General features: G+C 38.5%; 1 protein-coding gene across 5 annotated transcripts in view; it reads right to left on the reverse strand.

Moving 5' to 3' along the window:
* Positions 1-20,642, reverse strand: part of LOC119187480 (alanine--glyoxylate aminotransferase 2, mitochondrial) — a 103,184-nt gene extending 82,542 nt beyond the window's left edge. The window contains exons 1-3 of one of the 5 annotated variants that reach the window (XM_075878621.1): positions 20,337-20,642; positions 3,214-3,290; positions 576-766 (exon numbers count right to left, since the gene is read on the reverse strand). In XM_075878621.1, coding sequence (XP_075734736.1) covers positions 576-766; positions 3,214-3,290; positions 20,337-20,382 — 314 coding nt within the window. In that variant the 5' untranslated portion in view covers positions 20,383-20,642. Of the gene's footprint in view, positions 1-575; positions 767-1,729; positions 1,857-3,213; positions 3,291-7,894; positions 8,041-8,510; positions 8,560-20,336 lie in introns of those variants that run through there. The other 4 variants (XM_037435598.2, XM_075878623.1, XM_075878622.1 and 1 more) reach the window with 4 other exon arrangements.
* Positions 20,643-20,780: the final 138 nt, after the last annotated feature.

Genomic DNA, 20,780 nt, shown 5'->3' on the forward strand with positions numbered 1-20,780 from the left:
TGTCTACACAGGTATGCAACAGCACATGGGTTTGAAAGTGCAAAAGAATGCATTAAATGAGCATGGATTAAGCACATGTCTGCACACAGCACCTTGAATGTTTTAAACCCTTCCAGGTCGCTGGCAATATTTGCACAATCGTAGCATGTTGAAGTAAACTTTCGGAAGTGAAGTGGAAGCCGTACATACCTCAACAGAATTTTTCTCTGCATACAGCGATGATACTGACTGTGTTTGCAGGTATTGACATTTCAATATAGTAGCCACACAGCACCAACTTCAGGGCACTAGTGCTGATTGTACTCATATTTTAAACTCATAGTCATCCTCATAGTTAATTAACACATCACATAATTAAGGGTGATTCTGCATCCCTTATAGATAACGAATTAACAGAGTTTAAAGTATATTGTCAGCATTTTGATATCAAAGTACAGAGCACTTTGTACAATTAGAACACAATGAAAACCTGCAATGACACATTAGAACTGAAGATGAATGTATTTGAGAATTTCAGCTACTGAAACCGTGAGATTTTTCAAAACTGAAAAAACGATGTTGATTGTTCTACTCACGGGTGACAGTGGCCTACGCTGACTGTGACAATTCCAGCAAACATGTCTAGATAGCGTTTGCCCTTGTGATCCCAGAGCCACTGCATATGGCCCTGCGTAAGCAGCAAGGGCTCCTTGTATAAGAGGTTGCTGCTTAGACTTGGATTCAAGTGGCTCTTTCGTAAGGCCACAACCTCTGCCCACGGTTTTCCCTGGAAAAAAAAAAAGAAGGTATTACGAGGGAGAAACCAGAAAAAGCATTGTCACACAAAAAAAGTAAGCTTCACTTGACAAGGAAGTCGATATTCGAAGGAAGACTCCCCCGGTTAGAATAACAAAATGCATCCAAAAACATGTGATACTTCACAAAAACAAAGAAGGCTTTAGGAAATTTATACATGTTGTAATTGGGTATTTTCTTTTAGTAATTATATTACAATGACGGGTGCTTTACTAAACTGATTCTCTAGTCTGTCTATGTCTTATAACTTTGTTTTGCACTCATAATTGTTATAAGGTTTACTCATTTTTTTCACAAGCCAAAGATTTAGAGTAACTATCAGACTAATTTATATGAACTGATGTCCTTGCACAGTTCTCCAAGGAGCATCTTTGCCATGCGTGACCATTATTCTCTATAATTTGCTCAATTCTTTGGTACCTTGACAATATCATGTGCTAGGTAACTCACTGTTATTTAGCACCTCTGAAATGTTTAACCTGCTATTTGCAAGGATGAAGCTCTAACTAACATAATGTAGAGAAAAGCATTGTTTCTAAATCAAGGTTTCCACCTCAGAAAGAAAAAAAAAAACTATTTCTTTCGTTTTGAAATTTATTTATGATACCTGAAAGCTTTTTATTATGATAATTCATACTACTTCAAAGTGTGTGCAATGCTCATAATTATAAAATGTTACTTTTTTATGGTATCAACATTCTATTGATATATATGTTTTCAAATGTGGCACCAATACTTCTTTCTGTCTCTCTTTTTAACTTTTTTGCTGGGATTGAAGCTCAATAACCTCTTAGCATTGCTTATGTACACCCTCCAGCAAACATTTGTGCAGTACGTGATTTTCAAGAAAGCTACGTATATTCTCGCATTGTCTGTGAGCATATATCCACCAATTAAATATTTCAGCCTGTGTAGTGGTAACCTGTACATTTACCTGATAGATTAGAATGACAGACTGAACTAGGCAACAAGTAGAAGAAATGTACTTTAAAAGGGTTTTAAAAATCCTTTTAAAGTACTGTCAGCGTCAAATGAAACCCGAACAGGGGCAAGCCTTCACGAGAGTATAGTGCACGCCGTCCACTTATCAATACGGACAGGCACGCATATATGCACAAAGCTGCCGAACAGGATGTGCGCCCCTGTCGATGGTGATAACTGAACGGCACGCACTACACTATCGCAAAGGCTTGCCGCTGTTTGGGTTTCATTTGATGCTGATAGTACACTTCTTTACTTCACACCAAGTCCAGAAATTTGCATTTGCAGTGCAGCCTACAACCTGTAAACTTTTGCTGGCAAGTGTACCTACTATGCTCTCAGCTGAGAAGCTGAGAATGGCAGTATTGGGGGAGGGGGGGGGGCATGGATGCTTGCTTGCACTGTTTTACGTACAATCAAGCTCATTTAAATAATTATCCAACCTGAAATAAACATGATATTTATACAAATAAAAACAAAGAAGTGTCATAAATTAAACTAAATAAATGACAGCTGTATTGCTTCTAATTTTTCCGTTTTTGTTTTTAACTCAAGCAACTAAGGTATCTCAATCTCAGTGCTTGCTAACTTTTTTGAAGTATTGTGAAAGTCTGCACATGCTTTCAGTGAAAAGATCTAAAAGTAAATAAATGGTGCCAATAATTAAGGCATATTGTAGCTGGGCAATTGGTGCATGCCACAGGAAACTTGGTGAGTGCAATAATTTTCGAAACTAATAATAATAATAATAATAATAATAATAATAATAATAATAATAATAATAATAATAATAATAATAATAATAATAATAATAATAATAATAATAATAATGATGATGATGATGATGATGATGATGATGATGATGATGATGATGAACTGATGACAATATTTTATTTATGAGTTGTCTATCCTTTTTTAGAAGTGAAATCTACTGCAAAAAGGCCATTTCTATCGATTTAAGATTGTATGCCTTCTTGGAGAATAGTTTTTCAACTGGTTAACCTTTGAACAAGCACACTTCAATACCTAGCAGAAAGGCAAAGTGCAGCATCTTAAACATTGGTACTGCTGCAACTTCCCCCGATGGAATAAAATCTTTATTGAATATACATTTCATGAGCACAGTATTTTCCTTTGGAAACCATTACAGGCACACTCTCCAGAATGCCGAGTGTCCGAGGTCAATTATATCAGTGTCACACACAAGCACATGAATCTTGAGAGTGTATTGTGCCTTCTAGCTCCATTTCTTGTGTTTTAATTTAGTTTTTGCATGACACACTGCAGTAGAGAGAGTTAAAAACATGCGTAAAAACAAAAGTGAATCAGTTAGCTCATTCAGCCTACATTGCTATTTCACACTGAAATCAAGAATCAGTAGAATATTCGTCAAGTTTCATCATTAAAAGTAGAATTGTTTATTTACTGCTCACCAACCTGGTAAGGCTTTGGCTTCTCATCACATGGCGGCATTGCCGGAGTAAATGTTGTTACTAGCCGCATGACTTTATTAGCTGTAACAAAAAATATCTTTTTTGTGAAAAACATAAGACTACCCTATATTGCAATGAAATGTAGTTAACTTAGTAAAAGCTTATACTAAAAGAATTCACTGAAATTCCATTTGTATCAAAACTACACAAGATTAAGTGTCATGTCATCAGAACAGGATTTCCCAAGACAGATTACTGCAAAAGATACTCATAGTTATTATCAATATCAGTACACTCTATCACAGGTATTGTAAAACATGGGATTCATAACCTTCGAGCACTTCTTACAATCAAAGCAATAATAGATTTTCAATATTCAGGAAGTATCTCATCTCTATGACCAGCCACTTTTTGTAAATTGGATCATTTTGCATCCATCAAACCATTTCACTACACATTAACAAATTTTCTAAAATGTGGTTATGGTTTTAATAACAAAAATACAAAACACCACATGTTCTTGATGATAATGAACAAAGTTTATTTTATTGGCTGAAAGGTTCCCCTGAATGAGGGGACCAACCTAGTTGTCAGCTATGACCTTGTAGGCCCTGGTTCCAGTATCAGCCTGCCGTATAAAGCCCACTTGTACTTGGTGGTCAGAGCTGAGGAGCACATCCTTTTACCCATGACTGTTCTATATCTCGCCCCTCATGAAGGCCTCCAGGCATGGCCAGAGCATGTGACTCAAGTCCATCCTGTTACAGTAAAATTTACACTTGTATGAAGATTAATGGTCCGTAGTCACCATCACCACCTGTTTTTTGTTCAATGGCACTTGTGCTTCAGAACAAAATCTTCTGTTTAGCCTGTAACTCTGCAGGATCGCTCTGTAGTTGGTCATCCTTTCAAATCTCTTATCTTCCTCTCAGCTCAGCCAGGCCAATGCAGAGGCTTGGTCTGAGTCCTTGAGGAGTCTCGTGTGCAGCCTCATTGCCGGGTAAGGAGGAGTGAGCGGATGTTAGATTATATCTATTGTTTGTTGGTCTTTCTGTTCAGCCAATATTTTTAGTGCTATTTTTTTTACATATATGCCAGCCCTCATGTGAAGTTTCTCAGAGTCATCTGCGAGTCACTAATATTTAGCATAGCTGAGGTGGATGCTATGACCAGAGCAATGCCTGCTTCCTCTTCAGTGGAGCTCATTCTAACCAAACCACTAACGTTATGATTTGTCTTGTAGTCTACCACTGATCAAGTCATGTTGTCATTTCCTTTGTTTTTGACCTCATCTACGTACATTGTTTCTGGAATATCATTCAAGTACTTACGTATATTTTTCGCTCCTTCTGCTCTCCTTGCCTGATAATATTTAGGATGCATGTTTTGGGGTATTGGTGAGATTACCAAGCATTTCCTTACCTCATAAGGTATATTCTTTTTGAAGCCAAATTGATATGTGCAGTTCATGCTCAGTTGCTCTAATATATTTCTGCCTGTTTTAGTCTGCGCCAGTCTTTCTAATTGGGTGATTCTCTGAGCTTCTATCAGCATTTCTGACATGTTGTGAAGCCCTGATTCAAGTGATTTTTCAGTAGAGTTTGTTATGGGAAGCCCAATCACTTGTTTGAAAACTCGTCTACCGATTCTTTCAGTCTTTCCTCTCTAAACCACTTGCAATCTGAGGTATTGAATCAAATATGTGACTGACAATAAAATACAGTGTCATTCATATTATTTTCCTTCATACCATAGTGCCAGTTAGCTATTTATTAAATTAGGCACATAATATGCTGCACACTAGTTTAAATAGTCTTATCATTTTTCTAGTCTTGAGTGAACAGTAAATTTTAGGTTTGAAGATAATTTGTAGCAAATAGTGATATCATTAAAATAACTTCAAATTTTGTCATGACCCAACTAACATGCACAATATATATATTTTTTTAATTGAACCCAGGCTTGTGCGAATGTCATTTTTTTTTTTTTTTGGCTTGAAGAAAATGGAAGTGATTTTGAATAATAGCAGATTCCGGTAGAATGCAAGTGATAGCCTGTAAAATATAGTACATTTTAAAATTCACTGTACTTAAAGTGTGTAAGCCAGTATAACAAGCTTTTAAACTTGAAAAAGGAAGGATTGATGTGGGGGTAATATATTCATTTAAACTTGAAGTGGGGCTTCGTGGCAGTGCAGATTTTTTCTGGAAAGGTGTATCACAATACAGGGTTCATGCTTGTTTACATGACAAAAATTCAAGGGTTTTCTTCAAGGACTTTCAAGGCTATGTGTGTGAATATTAAAGGACCACAATGTTTATTAGAAACCCAATTAACACATGTTCCGGAGAAGATAAAGGCTTGAGATAACCAGAATTCATCGAAAAAGGGTAACATCACTGGAGCAGATGTCAAAAATATGGCCCTAATAATATTTTCTTTCTAGACAACTTTCAATCATAGTTTCTTAAACTTGCATAGGTAGTCTCATTCAGTATGACACAAGTTGCAAACTTTGGATATTCAGATAGGAAAAACTAAGCACCAGTTATTATACAATGCGTAGTTGCTTTTTCTGCATTTTCATATCAATATTCACTATATCCTGCTGCTTGGTCTTGGCAGTCTTCCCAACGCTGTTTGACTTGATGATGCACGTCAAATCACTAATTGTCTCTACCCTTTCTGCACAGGAGTCTGCTGTAGCAGTTAATTCCTTAACAGTGGCTTCTAGTTTCTTTTCCTTTTTTGTAAGCATTTCGACCTCCTCCTCATTGCAACATTTCTTTTTGTTTCTAATGCTTCTGCCGTTTCAGTTTCCAGAAATGCACGGTGTTAGTTCCATGCAAAAGCTACTGATATTCTCAATTCTTTTGTGATGGGCACATTACATATTCCACCTGCTACATCTACGGCATCACAAATAATGTGCTGTGAAATGTGCGAGCCGACAATGTTTATTAAAAAAAAGTGAATTCAAGGATTTTCAAGCATTTGCAAAAATTCCAGCACTTTCAAGACCTTGAAAACAAACTTTACAAATTCAAGTGTTTGCGGCCCCGCCGCGGTGGTCTAGTGGCTAAGGTACTCGGCTGCTGACCCGCAGGTCGCGGGTTCAAATTCCGGCTGCGGCGGCTGCATTTCCGATGGAAATGTTGTAGGCCCGTGTGCTCAGATTTGGGTGCACGTTAAAGAACCCCAGGTGGTCAAAATTTCCGGAGCCCTCCATTACGGCGTCTCTCATAATCATATGGTGGTTTTGGGACGTTAAACCCCACAAATCAAATCAATCAATAAATTCAAGGGTTTGCAAAGATTTCAAGAATCCGCATGAACCCTATAGTATAGCATCCCTCTGCAGCAGTAAAACCACCTTTACAAAGGGACTTGCATGCACATCAATATACATTAATTTGTTTATTGCGAATACTTTGAAATTTCCAACAAATTAAATTCTAACTAAAGCAACTATAGGTATGTTAATATTTATTAGAATATTCTAAGCGATCTAATATTTGCACAAGCCTACATTTTTTTTCAATATGCCCATTATAGCCGATTTGAAGTCCCAAAATTATTACGCTCTCAACCGTAGGCATTTCTTTGTTTCCAACATGGGTTTTAATATTGGGCTTATCCTTATCACCTTTCCAACCTCACCATGTTGAGTTGAAGAAAAGGAGCGCAGATTTTTCTGGGGGGCACTCTAGTCCCTTATGAGCGATATATTCTTCTACAATGTTTACTGCTGCTTGTAATGTTTACTCTATGTGTCTGTCACTACCTCCCCTGCTATAGTGATGTCATCCACGTTGACGTTACGGTAAAGACCTGGAATTTCCTTCAGTTTTGTAGAAAGACCTATCATAACCATGTTCTCGTGGTAGCACAATCATGCCATTTCAGCTGCATTAGTTGTAGAAGCCAACAATAATAATATAAGTCAACTTTTAAATAAAAATTATATGTTAATAACCATTGGTTTTTGCTGCATCTGTACAAAAAGCTCCAGTACTCAAACCTCCAAGAATAAATGTTACTGCTGTGCAGTATTCACCTCATTTTGTTTTGCAGTGCATTAAATTCTCATTAAGTAGGCTTTTCCAAGATGGATTATTCGTAACTTAGGCTAATCTTACGTTTCTGCCAAAAGAAATTAGTACTTCAGCATTGCTAAACTTCAATTCTAGAATAAATGTCCCTCAGTATAATTATAGTTAATATATATTATTATATTATAATTAAATTATAATGACTAATTAAAGATCTAGTCAATGAAACTTTTTCATATAGCTAATTACACATATAATGATTGCCTGTCTACCCCATTTCAAGTAGCACAGCTTGAATGGCCTCAAAAGCAAGGTGTTGAAACAAAAAAATTACAAGCGGTATGAAAGGATTACATATGGTACACAATGTCAGTGAATTCAATGGTAAGAAATCCATCAGGTACCACACATTGTGGGAATCAATTTCATGCAATACAGTGAGCAAGTAGCATCCCATTCCAGATTTTTTGCTTCGAGTCAAGCATTACAAGGTGAGTAGACTTCTTTTGTGTAATATGAGTCATGCATATATTGTGTTATTAGCAGGAACATGAAATACACTAGAACGTAAAGGGTATATTATGGTTTGACATAACATCAGCACTCAAGTTAGAGCAGAGAAGTCAGATTTACCACAATAAAGTGCATGCCACAGTGCGATGATGTGCATATGTGGCAGTCGTAGGCATACTAGTGCAACACTTGATTATGGGTTCGCACAGGTTTCCAAAGCAAAAATTCAAGGATATTCAAAGACTTTCCAAGACCTGCTCCAGGTTTTTCAAAGTCTGAAAATGGCATGCTAACTTGAAATGTTTGCCTCTAAAGTTTTCAAAAATGGCTAGTTTTATTGCACTTGCATAAATGGACATCACAATTATAACAAGCACTTCCAGTAGTCTTGATAGGTTCTCAAGAACACAACACGCAATGAATGCTTACAAGAGTGGTTGAAATTATAATAATTGTTGAGATAGCATTCATTGCTACCCCACATCGACAAACTGAATTTTTTCCCAGCGTTGTTCTGCGAAACGAAACCATGTGCGCATGCCAAATTACTGTTTATAAACTGGGAAGTTTGTCAAGTCGACAGTGATCTACGACATTAAGGAGATTTAAATGTCAATCTGCGAGAGCACTGCTCAGGAAATTCAAGGATTTTCAAGGATGACAAAAAAGTCCAGGACTTTCAAGGGCTTTGAAAACTCGTTTTTCAAATTCAAGGATTTCAAGGACCTGTACGCACCCTGATCATAGCTTGCAGTCAAAGAGGTATACATATTGCCATCTGGTTTTTTGTGCCAGTGAACAGTGAGCCAGTTCTAAACCAGTGAATGAAAAAGATGAAGACGCAAATGTAATGTTTATTACATTTATATAAAAATGGATAGCCAGCACCGCAGCCAGTATTGGTATTGTTCTGGTACGACACTCGTATTGGGTATTTTTCTGCATGTGTGTGCTTCTTTGGTCAAATACTTGACAGCCATGCAGAGTGCCTAGGTTCGATTTCGGCTCGAACTGTGATTTGTATTCTTCGCTTCCGTTGAGATATTTTACTCATTAACAATGCTGCCAAGGTTGGCACTGTATTTTCAATGACACAAGCACCTTTAGGCTAATGCATTAAGAGTTGCAAGGACTGAGTTGATATAGCCCGTGAATCGCTTGCGACTCATCCCCACATACCATAGGCCACAATATGCAGGTCCACACATGACTGGAGGAAAGGATTTGAAAAATTATGTGCCAGGAAAGTCAGGTGATTCATATCATGACCTGCGAATCATGTGTATCATATACTGAAGTCCTCCTATGCCAATTTTGCTGTCTACTAAGTTATGGAGACAGACGACCACAAGAGCACCAAGACACGAGCAGACAGGCACAGTCAAAGTGCTTTTGGTTTGTAAATAAATGTCTTGCATATAAAAGAAGAGCATTATATTATTGGTAAATCTAGTGTGAAGTGCAGTGATTGCTAAATTAAAGGCTACAACACTGCACCTTTATTTTGAAGAAACACAAGCATGTTCAGAATCGATGGACTGTAAAAACAAGACATGTGAACTCGATGTCTGTTTTGTGTAACTAAGCACCTTCGTGTGTTTGTTCAGGAATTTGGTCATCTGTGCAACAGTAATATACGCCATAATCACGTTTTTATTTTTATTTTTTATTTCGATTACACTCAGGGCACATAAAGGCGTTATAGATGGGGTGGGTAATACAACGAAAAATGCAGTAAGAATAGAACATAAAAATACAAGTCAGTGAGAATAGACGTTTTAACAACAACAAGTTATTTAAGGCACATAACATAATCTGTCAGTGTGGCTTTGAATGATGAAGCGTCTTCAATGCAGGAGATGGAGGAGGAAAGGCGGTTCCACTAAGCACTGGCAGAAAGGAGTCAGGAAAACAACAGTAGTGTAACACAGAGGAGTGAGAACTTTATGCTCATGATCAAAATGTGACGATATATATGACGGTTGTGATATGAGCTCCTGTTTAATTGAATTGTTCGAGTGAAGAATTTTTAGGAAAAGGCTTAGACAAGAAATTTTTCTTCTAAGCTGCAAATCAAGTAGTCTGAAATCTTATTTCATTAATGAAACGCTAGCTGTGCGGGAATAGTTTGACATAATGAAACGTGCTGATCGATTTTGAACAGAATCAATAATGGTTTTTAATATTTTAAAACCAGGGTCCCAAGCAGAAGACACATACTCGAGTTTTGGTCAAATGAGTGTTTTGTAAAGTAGCAATTTTAAATGGCATGGGGCATTAGAAAAGTTTTTGCGTATGTACCGGAGTGACTCATTGCCATTGTTAGTGATGTATGTGTGTATGCCAAGAAAGGTTATTCATTATGTGAATTCTGAGATACTTATACAAGGTTACGTATTCAAGGTTGATTTTATTGATAGCATAGCTGAGAGGATTGGATGCATCAGAGCAACGTGAAACAGTCATAATCTTGCATGTCGTGGGATTTAATAACATTAGCCATTGTGAGTACCACTTTGATATGTTATCTAGATCAGACTGAAGATGAGGTTATCACGCAGACTAGTTATTTCACAGTATACGACACAGTCATCATCAAAAAATTTAATGTAATGACTAATAACGGTAGGTAAGTCATTAATATATATTAGAAATAGCAAGGGACCCAAAAACAGAGCCTTGAGGAACACCAGACTTTACATCACAGTGGGAGGATACGGCATGATTAGTGGTTACAAATTGAGTACGGTTAGTTAGAAACCATTCTATCCATTTCGAGATGTTATGGTCAATATTATAAGTACTGAGTTTAAGAAGTAGTAAGCGGTGAGACACCTTGTCAAAAGCCTTAGAAAAATAAAAACTACAGTCAATATCCTGTCCTTTATCTAAGGAGAATTAAATGTCATGCATAAACGATACAAGTTGTGTTTCGCAGGAATAGTTCTTGTAAAACCCATGCTAAAATGAAGTGAAAAATGTGTTGGATTCAAAGAATGAAACGAGGTTAGTAAATATGACATGTTCAAGCATTTTGCAAGAAATACTAGTGAGCGAGATGGGTCTGTAATTGAGAGGGTAATGCGGGTCACCTTATTTAAACAGAAGCACCACCTTTCCCACCTTCCAATCTGCAGGCACAGTCGAGCACTCAATACACTGGGCGAAAAGGTACATAAGAAATACAGGGGAGTACACAGCAGTATCTTTCAAGAACTTGGAATTAATTTTATCAATCTCCACTTGAACCAGTCTCACATTGAAGACAGCAACAACAGTTGTCACTTATACTTTGAACTGCTTAGCTCTGAACCAATACGCAATTTTATTATTTACTTCACTTCAGAGTCAGCTTGGTGCCATGTACATTCCAAGAATATCAATTCAGGTTTGGGTTCAGTTGGGCAAAAATTACAGTTTGAATACTGTATTCAGTTCAACACCATCTCAGAATTTTTTTCCATACTGTACTCATTCATGGACTTCTCTGGAGCCTTTTTTACGTACAACGACGCCAACGGGCTTATGCATGTGATATCCTTTGGTAAAAGCCGCCAATACATTGTTCCATGTTTGAAAAACGTAAATTATAATCTGTTCTCTACTATGCCTTTGCTATGCAGTTGCAAGCCTGCTTTTCCTCTTCATCTTACTCACCAGCCATGCATTATTAACTTATCTAATTTCATGCGGCACGTTCTGCACTGTGCATATGTGGTAGTAATAAAGTGTAGTCTAAAAGTGCTTGTACTTAATAAGCAACGACAATGGTAAGAGCGCTAATGTGACTGTCAGTACCTATACTATGTCCATGTATTTTCTAGCCAGATGAATGATGAAGAATAAAGAAAACTCATGGGGAACGTAATGAAGATGAGATAGAAAATATTTAGAAACACTTTGCGAAGCAAAACAATCCACTACTCTATGAGCACTTTTTAAAAAATTATCTTCGTACAAATGTACTGGCCCTGGAGATAAGCCTAATTAAAGCTGAAGGGGTACCTATGCAGTGAAAGGTAGTAACTCGATGGGTGACCCTCATATTAATGCATGATGAGTGCTTTTGTAGTTTTTTTGTGAGTATCATTGTGGTTTACAATGTATAGTGATCCTGCAAGCACAGCAAAAATCCTAATAATGGTATCACATTACAGTTTCTCAGATATAAAATAGTGACCTATAACTTCTTTGCCTCTTCGGGGTGTGATGTCAGTGTCTCATTGAGCAGATGTAGTTAGATGTCTCCTTCAGAGGTATGGTGAGAAAAAGGAAAAGCCATTCAGAGAAACATTTACAGAGATTCACAAAAACTTACAAGTCACAGAATAAACACTGTAAGAGGCCTCTGAAACAGTTTTATAGAGCATAATTTTATTTTAACTGATCATCCCTTTGTCATGGTTATTGAAAAATTAGATATGTACAGGAGCTACATTTTAAACCTTGCTGTACATCCATGCTTGCTCAAAATGTCTCCTTCGTCACTTGCAAAACGTCACATTAGTCTGGAAGTGGAATTGTGTAGCGTACTATCAAAATGTGCGAACTTGTGTCTACTTTGAAGCCAACAAATAGACAAGTTGAAAATAAAATCTAACTGCACATCATGTCTTTCTGCATAGCATTTAATTCGAGCAATTCAAGAAACCTTCATTTTGTCCTTTATGAATGTGTGTTACCGACATAAAAATGTCAATAGAAGCAGCTGCTTCTAGCAGTTTCGGCTTGGTCTAAAAAATTTCTAGTCAATACTGGATGACAGTTAGCAAGCACCATTTGATGCATCAGAGAACAAACAGAGGATGAATTTCAGTGCTTGATCAGTATCAGCAGTTGTCAGAGTCTCTATTTATCTATTAGTTACAGCAGAGCATATGTAGCGATACTTGCCTTTTATGTTTTTTTTTTAATTTTCCAAGTGCCTGCACACATACCATATGCTTACATGGGTACCTGGCCATAAGGGTACATTTATGAACAAGCAAACTGCTTGGCAAAAGCAGTGCTCAGTGACCATGCTATCACCACTTCCTGCATCAACTTATGCAAGCACCTACAGGTTCATATAATATGCATTCAGTCAAAACTTTTTGAAGAAAGTTATAGTTGATTCCACAAATTAAAAACACCTACTTTTTTATGAGCAAAAAAACCACTTTTTTCACACCAAGAAGCAATTTTTGCCTATTAAATTGTCAGATTCCAGACTTAAGTTTTTGTCACAGGGCTCACATGGCACTGTTGTCCTTCTGCCCATCCCGTGGAGGTGAGACGACAAACCACTTTTTCTTTATTTTGTCATCATTTTTCTTTAAAAAAGGCTATGGGAGTGTCACCGCTTGAATATTACCACATAGACACTTGCTTAGTTGTGGACGAACTTACAGAAGTTTCAAAATGGCTTTCCTGATAAGTTCTTCATACTACATTTTGTTCATTTTTTTCTGAAAATTTACAAATTTAGTAACTTAACTTTTTTACAACAATCACAAACATTTTCCAAACCTCGACAATGATTGGGCACCATCAGAGAAAGAAAACAAAACAACTCACTATAATTTGGAAAGCATGGTCAGAAAAGAAGCAGGTGTGACATTTCCAGCTGCAGTAGTACCACACAGGTAATGTAAAAGAAGCAGAATGTGAACATCTTTTTCTATATTATATATTATGTATATAGCCTGTGCAAGCTTCACACAACGGCACGGTTGTCTTGAGTTCAAGTTCACTTCCACTGCCCTATTCCGAGAGGCTAAAATGAAATGTTTCAGATGGTACAGTGGAACCCCTTTATAAAAGGCATGCTCCAGGCAGCAAATCTTGTGTTTTATATGAGATCTCTCTTATAAGCAGGGTACCTTGTATGCATGTTTTTATCAACTCATATTTTGCTGTAGGCACACAGGTGTCTCTTATAAAGGGGTTTGACTGTAAGAAATTGCAAATAGACACTGAAAATGCAAGATGGTGAAACAGTTAAAAAAAAAACAGGCCTGCACACAGCACACATCATACTCGTGTAGCCTTCAGGAGCGTGCTAGTAAGAGCTTGTTGCAAACTGTTTCTGGACGTTTATTGCATTGTTTAGTTTGTGGGCATGGAGAAGCGAGCAAAACAGCAATGTTGACCATGTCTGTTCTCTTTGCTATTCAGGCAATCCTGCTTGATAGCACTTTCTTCGAGTCCGTCTGTCATCCGAAGCCCATATTCCTGCCCTCGCCTGCCTCGTCATCGACTACCGCACCACCGCGCATGCCTGAACCAAGGCACGTGCTGTATAGTCTCCCGCCCATCGAATGCTCCGTGGCGCTCCTGCCTGTGACGTCAGCCTCAGCGCGAGCTATAAAGCCTGGCATACAACGCTTTCACTTCAGTGGGCATGGCGAAGTGAGCAAAACAGCAATGCTGACCATGTCTGTTCCCTTTGCTATCCAGGTTAGTAGCAAACACAGCTGCATACCTTCTAGTAATAGGTTTTTGATTGTTGTGCCATGCCCACAAATGTGCATCTGTATTGTGTATGATTGTTTTCATGCTTGCAAACTTATGCTTTGTGGAGATGTAGAGCTAAATCCCCGTCCTCAAATAGAAAAGATGCTTACTGAAATCATGGTGCAACAAGGTGAAATTTTGAAAAGCCTAATCGAATTGAAAAGCAAACATGCTGTCCAGAAATCCTCTCTAGCAGTTATGGCTGCAAAAATTTCTCTGGTAGAAAAAATGGTCACCGAAACAAAAAACTCAACAAGCAAGATCGATCTGTTTGATTCAAGCTTAAAAAAAATAAAGACTTCCGTAGTACGAAAATCAGAAAATATCGTTGATATAGAAGACCGCAGCCGCCGTTCAAACTTAGTCATATACGGTCTTGTAGAAAAAGTGTATGAAACGGAAGTTCACCTAAAAAATGAGGTCATTAAGGAACTATTTGGCAAAAATCTTGGCGTTGAGTGCAAGCAAATTGGATGTATACACAGGCTTGGAAGGAAAACTGGAAACCTTCCCATTTTTCTGTACCTACAGGATTACAATGAAAAACAAGAAATACTAATAAATGCCAAGAAACTCAAAGGCACCGAAATTTTTATCCACAATGATTACTCCGCTGCACGCTCCGCAGGCGTAAACTGCTGTGGGACAGTGCTAAAATTGATAAGGCTAACAGCGAGAAACCCTATCTTTTGCACGATAAGCTCCGTATTGATGACGACACGTTCATGTGGGATGACAGCAGCAATTGCCGAGTAAAAGTTCCAACCATTACCCGTCCAAGTTTATCACCAGCACTTAAGCCCCGGAAAATGCCTGACAAATCCCGCCTCGACGTAATCAAACCTTGCGTCTTCTTAATATCAACGCACAAAGCATTATCAACAGTCGCTGAACTAGAGAGCACATTGTTAGCATACTCTCCTCACATCACGGTCTTGACTGTAACTTGGCTGCACGAAGGTGTCAGTGATGCTGAAATTGTTTCTCGCAACTTTGAAGTGTATAGAAGCGACAGACCATCGCGTGGCGGAGGTGTCGCCGTTATATTGAGCTCTCATGTGATGGTTACATCTTTGAAACAAATAGATGGCCATGAAAGCTTATGTTTGAAACTAAACGTGTTCGGAAATTCTATTATTTTAGTAGCGGCCTACTGCTCTCTGACTTCAGATGATGATTTCTTGTCTAAAATTTATGATTTCTGTGTTGAATATTCTGTAAGCCGCCTAATACTAACAGGGGATTTTAATTTATCCAATATTAATTGATCCAAACTATGCTCTTCATCCTCAAGTGACCAGGTTGTTTTTGATTTAACGCTGGCAAGCAATCTGGAACAAGCTGTGAATGTGTCAACAAGGGTGCAGGATGATACATCGTCAATATTAGATCTTGTGTTTCACAGGAAACTCCATTCTGACGTACATGTATCTGTTGATGATGGTCTGTCTGATCACAAATTGGTTTTCTTTACATGCCGTCTTGGTAATCAATCTCACAATATGCACGGGAAACAAAAAGTGTTAAAAAAATTTTTTAGAGCCCATGACGAGACAGTTCTAGATTACCTCGATGTAGCCTTGGATCGCTTTTCTGGTGATGATGTAAACTATCTGTCGAATACCTTCTGATCACTTTGTAGATTGCCTTGACAATTTTATTTCCAACAAAAATAAAAAGCAACATCCCAAAAATCCATGGATAACTAGAGAAATCATTCAAATTGCACGGAAAGTAAAGCGTATGAGAAAGCATAACTCAAAAGGATTGCCATTTCAGAAATTAAAAAGAACGCTTTCAGAAAGAATACAGTCCAATAAACATGAATTTTATTCTGTTAAATTACCCCAATTCCTTAAGAGTGATCCAGCCAAGTTTTGACGCCACATAAAAGTTAATCAATAGAAAACTACACATTGCATTGTGCTTGGGGATCAAATTATTCAAAATAAGAAACAAATGGCCACAGAATTTAACCGTTACTTTCGCTCTGTTTTTTCCAATCCATGCTCATTTAATAGTGCCATTGGCAGTAATACAGTAGAAACTGATCCTGACTTCATAACGTTTGAAGGTGTCTTTTCCATGCTTCTGAACCTTAAAATAAAATCTTCTTGTGGTCGGGACTTCCTGCCAAATACTTTTTTACGTCATTACGCTGAATCACTTTCCCGCTTCCTTGTAGTGATCTTTCGCTTATCATTATCTTAAGGCATTGTTCCCTTAGACTGGTGTATCGCTCTAATAATTCTGGTACTTAAAAAAAGAAATACATAATACTTTTTATCTAACTACAGACCAATCTCACTTACCAGCACTTGTAAACTTCTAGAGCACATACTTTCTAACTATATGATTAATTTTCTAAACATGCACAACGTACTATCACCATTCCAACATGGTTTCTGTAAAGGTCTATCCACAACAACCCAATTAGTTTCCTGTATACATTCTTTCTCCTCAGTCCTAGATAAATCCGGTCAAACTGACGTCACCTTCCTTGACTTCAGCAAAGTATTTGATAAAATACCTGACTCCAAATTAATTCACAAACTTAACTTGCTTGGTTTTCCCTCGACCATTGTTAAATGGGTAACATTGTATCTGTCTTTTCGCACACAGTTTGTTTATATAAACGATACTTACTCCAATCCTCTTCCCGTTAACTCCGGAGTTCCCCAGGGTGGCGTTTTGGGACCACTATTATTTTTAATCTACATATCAATGATATTACATCCTGTGCTAAATATGGTGTTGAAATGCGGCTGTTTGCCGATGATTGCCTTCTGTTTAGTTCAGTGAAATCCACAGATGACCAAGTGTTATCGAATCAAAGTGTTCATACAGTTAATACCTGGTGTGAGTGCTGGGACATGCACATAAATCCAGAGAAAACTGTAATCAGAATAACTCTGATTGAGCTATGAGTCAGAGTGAGTCCAGGTGAGTAATGTTTTGATAGGTTTGAGTCCAAGTGAGTTCACCTGAGAAAAACTTTGGTGACTTCGAGTCCGAGTGAGTACGACTGAGTAATATAAGTCTGAGCCCGAGTGAGCCCTAAGCGCGACATATATTCCTTGTGTGAATCTGAGTGAGCTCCACCTTCAACTGTTAACCCATTGTCCTGTATACTCACCTATCAGCAATACTGACCTTATATTGACTTACGTTTGTATGCAAGTCTTTTTACACATATCTCAATGCACTAGCATTCATGCACTACCTCAATGTCTGTTGATCAGAGGCATCAGTTTCCGTTAGACGAGAAGGGGTGCCATGGCCTGCTTTCTCCCCCCCCCCCCCCCCCCCCCCAACTCTTTCATGTGATGTTCTTGATGCAAATATCTAGATCTCATGGGAGCTGCTTATTTCAAAAAACATCCCTACTAGATTGCAACAACTGATAACTCATATATGAAGCTACAACATAAAAAGGCATATCATGGAGCACCAATTATGTGAGATATTGACGACAAAGAGCATTTGCACCAGAAAAGCGAATTTTATGCCAATAAACTCATGAGTCAACTCACTCAAACTCGGATCAATTAGCTAGTCTGAGTGAGTCCGGATGAGCAATATATTGGAGAGTTTGATTGCGAGTCAGTCCAGTTGAGAAAACTTTAGTGAGCCTGAGTCCGAGTGAGTTCTGTTGAGGCAAATTTCAATGAGCTGTCGACGCGAAATGTAATTTCTCCAACTTTTTGCCAGCAGGTGGTCAAGGCTACGAAAGTTCCTAGTCAGGCCATGAGTGCTACGGCTGGTGCAGATATTTGAGATCTCAAGCAATTTCTTCTGGCAGTTTCTGCAGCAATGACACAAACAATGCCAGGTGGCTTAGCCGAGATGCAGTAGCACAGCAGTAGACATGGCGAGACACCACCCTTTACTCAAGACATGCATGAGCTTTTTGTTTTTTTGGCGAGCTGCTGATCACGACAGCACTCATTTCTGGTGATAGACACCAACGGTCACATGCTACATTGGCTCCAAGAATGGCTGTTTGAGTGAGCCCATAACAGCTTACACTGTCAAACTTTTCCGCTGAAATATACAGCAGGGACACAATGAGAACAAAGAAAATAATGAGTTGTTCTTTACTAAGAAAGCAGGCTAAGATTGAGAAGTGGGACTATTGAATGTTATTTAGGGATGATAGCCTACTATAGAGGCTGGTTAACTTCACCTCACATTATTATGAAAAATTTGGCAGATACAATGCACCATGGTAATCAACGTTATGCAAAGAATGCGGAGGGAAAGTGACTGTGGTGTAATTTTTTTATTGAGCTAAACATTATAAAATGACACTAAAGATATGCATAAAGGTTGTGTGCACAGATATATCTTGACAGTCACATATGTTTTATATAAGCAGTTTACAGTTGAGAAATGATGCCAATGGTAACATTGATATTGCTAATGCCAGAAGCAGTAAGCTGACATGTAATTTATTTATTTATAGGATTTAACATCCCAAAATCACAATATGATTATAATAGATGCTGTAGTAGAGGGCTGTGGAAATTTCAACCATCTGGGGTTCTTTAACGTGCCCCTAAATATAAGCACACAAGCCTCGAGCATTTTTGTCACTATCAAAGCTGATATGTAGCGCCTGTGCTTGAGAGGATGGCACTCCTGGCTAATGCAACGTAGACCAACTTCAGCTGATGGTGCTTAAGTATACAAATGACGTTAGCCCGATTTGACGCCTCTATCATAGTAGATATGTAATGTTCATAAAACTAAGTACCCAGCACTACAACAACTATTGACGTTTCACCAACATTACGCCTGCATAGTAACTTAATCCAAGGCAGCTTTACGACCTAGTGAGGCTCTGCAGTTGATACTTAATTGCCATTCAGAATGCTTGGGTTCGATTTCTGCTGGGACCCTGATATTCTTTGCATTCCACGGGTCAACGCCACTGATGTAAGTTTTTATTAATGCTCTCGCATTTAAATTACAAATTTCTGTCCTCACTGTTCGTGTAGACATAGCAAAGTCTGACAGGGCTAGTTGGTGAAGATCCATTAAAGCTAACAGCACACTCTGACACACAGTCTTTGTCCGTCTGTCAGAGTGCACTGGCAGCTATAATAAAACTGTGGATATAAACTGCCAATCACCTGTGGCGCATACCCGCAACCTGTGGTATACAGTTATGTGCCATGTGTCTAGAGTAAAGCACTTGACGTGCTTGACAGAATTTAACATTCATGACTAGGCAGACATGTTTGTCAAATCCTCTTATCCTCCCATACTAATTTTAGGTATACCCCACATTAAGGGTGCAATCACCAGAGAACCCAGATGTAGGCGCCTAGATAGTTTCATTGATAAAAACGCTCAAAGTGCTTGCAGTTCTCTAAGAAATGTTTCACATTTAAAAAGCAGTGATCGAAATGCCAGGTTTGAAAAATCGCACGCACTACAGATGACAATATGTTCGAAAAAATAAAGTTTTAAAGCGCACATTAGGTAGCAATGACAATAAGGTCGGAGAATAAGACAGATCACAAAGTGCATGGCTTAGTGCAGCCTTTTAATTACATATTCGCAGTTGCACTACACGAGAGAGGCATATGAAAATTATTCCTAAGATGCTTCGGAGCAGCTAGGCGGCAACCTGAGAGCTCCACGTCACGGCAACGAACCTCAGAGCTTCTTAAAGAACGTAGCGCTAAATAACGCACACGAAAGCAAAGAAACACACAGTCATTCGGCTGTATTTAGTGTTATTTTCAAGATGCGATTCCAACTCGTTCAGCAAACCACCCTTTTCAAGTTTAGAGTGCAGGGACGTTCATGCTTTGAGGGTGATAAACGTGCTTTCGAAAGGATATGCCACGTATATTTGCTTCAACGCTCGTTTTCTTTCGTATCCATTGGTCCAGCTAACGGCTCGCTCGTCAGCATGCGCGGAAACATCGGTGGGGCATTCGGGCACGAGCAAAATACACGCGCACTTATTGCTTGTACGTTTGTTAGTTTGTTACACGCGCGGTATTAAACACAGCTGCAAGTTACGCATTTTTATGAAGAAAAGTAGCACACATACCCCACAAAGGCGTAACCGGACGAAGAACGACACGTTTGAGAAACATTTTTCTTTTCACACAACTGCCCGTACAGCTCTGTTGGAAGCACGTGTTAAATCTGGCAAGAAACCAAGTTTCAGCATGCCTCTACACCATTTCGCAAGACACGGCGTCCTATAAGTTTCAAGAAGATATCCATACGCTTATCTTTTTTTGTGTGTGTGTGTCTGTGTGTTTGTTGCAACAAGAGCTATGCGGTTTCAAATATGTCCGCGAGCACACGATAATTGCAGCAACGAGAAAGATCGAGCAGCATCCTCCGACACCGCAGCCACGTCTGTGGCCACGTGGCATGTCTGGTGGTTTGATTTAAACAAAAAAAAAAAAAACACATCTAAACTGAAAAAAAAAAAAGGCGTTTTGGTTGCGACGACAGCGCTCTGCAACCGACATTAAGCTTAACA

The sequence above is a fragment of the Rhipicephalus microplus genome, chromosome X (assembly GCF_043290135.1).
Source record: "Rhipicephalus microplus isolate Deutch F79 chromosome X, USDA_Rmic, whole genome shotgun sequence".
Lineage (NCBI taxonomy): Eukaryota > Metazoa > Arthropoda > Arachnida > Ixodida > Ixodidae > Rhipicephalus > Rhipicephalus microplus.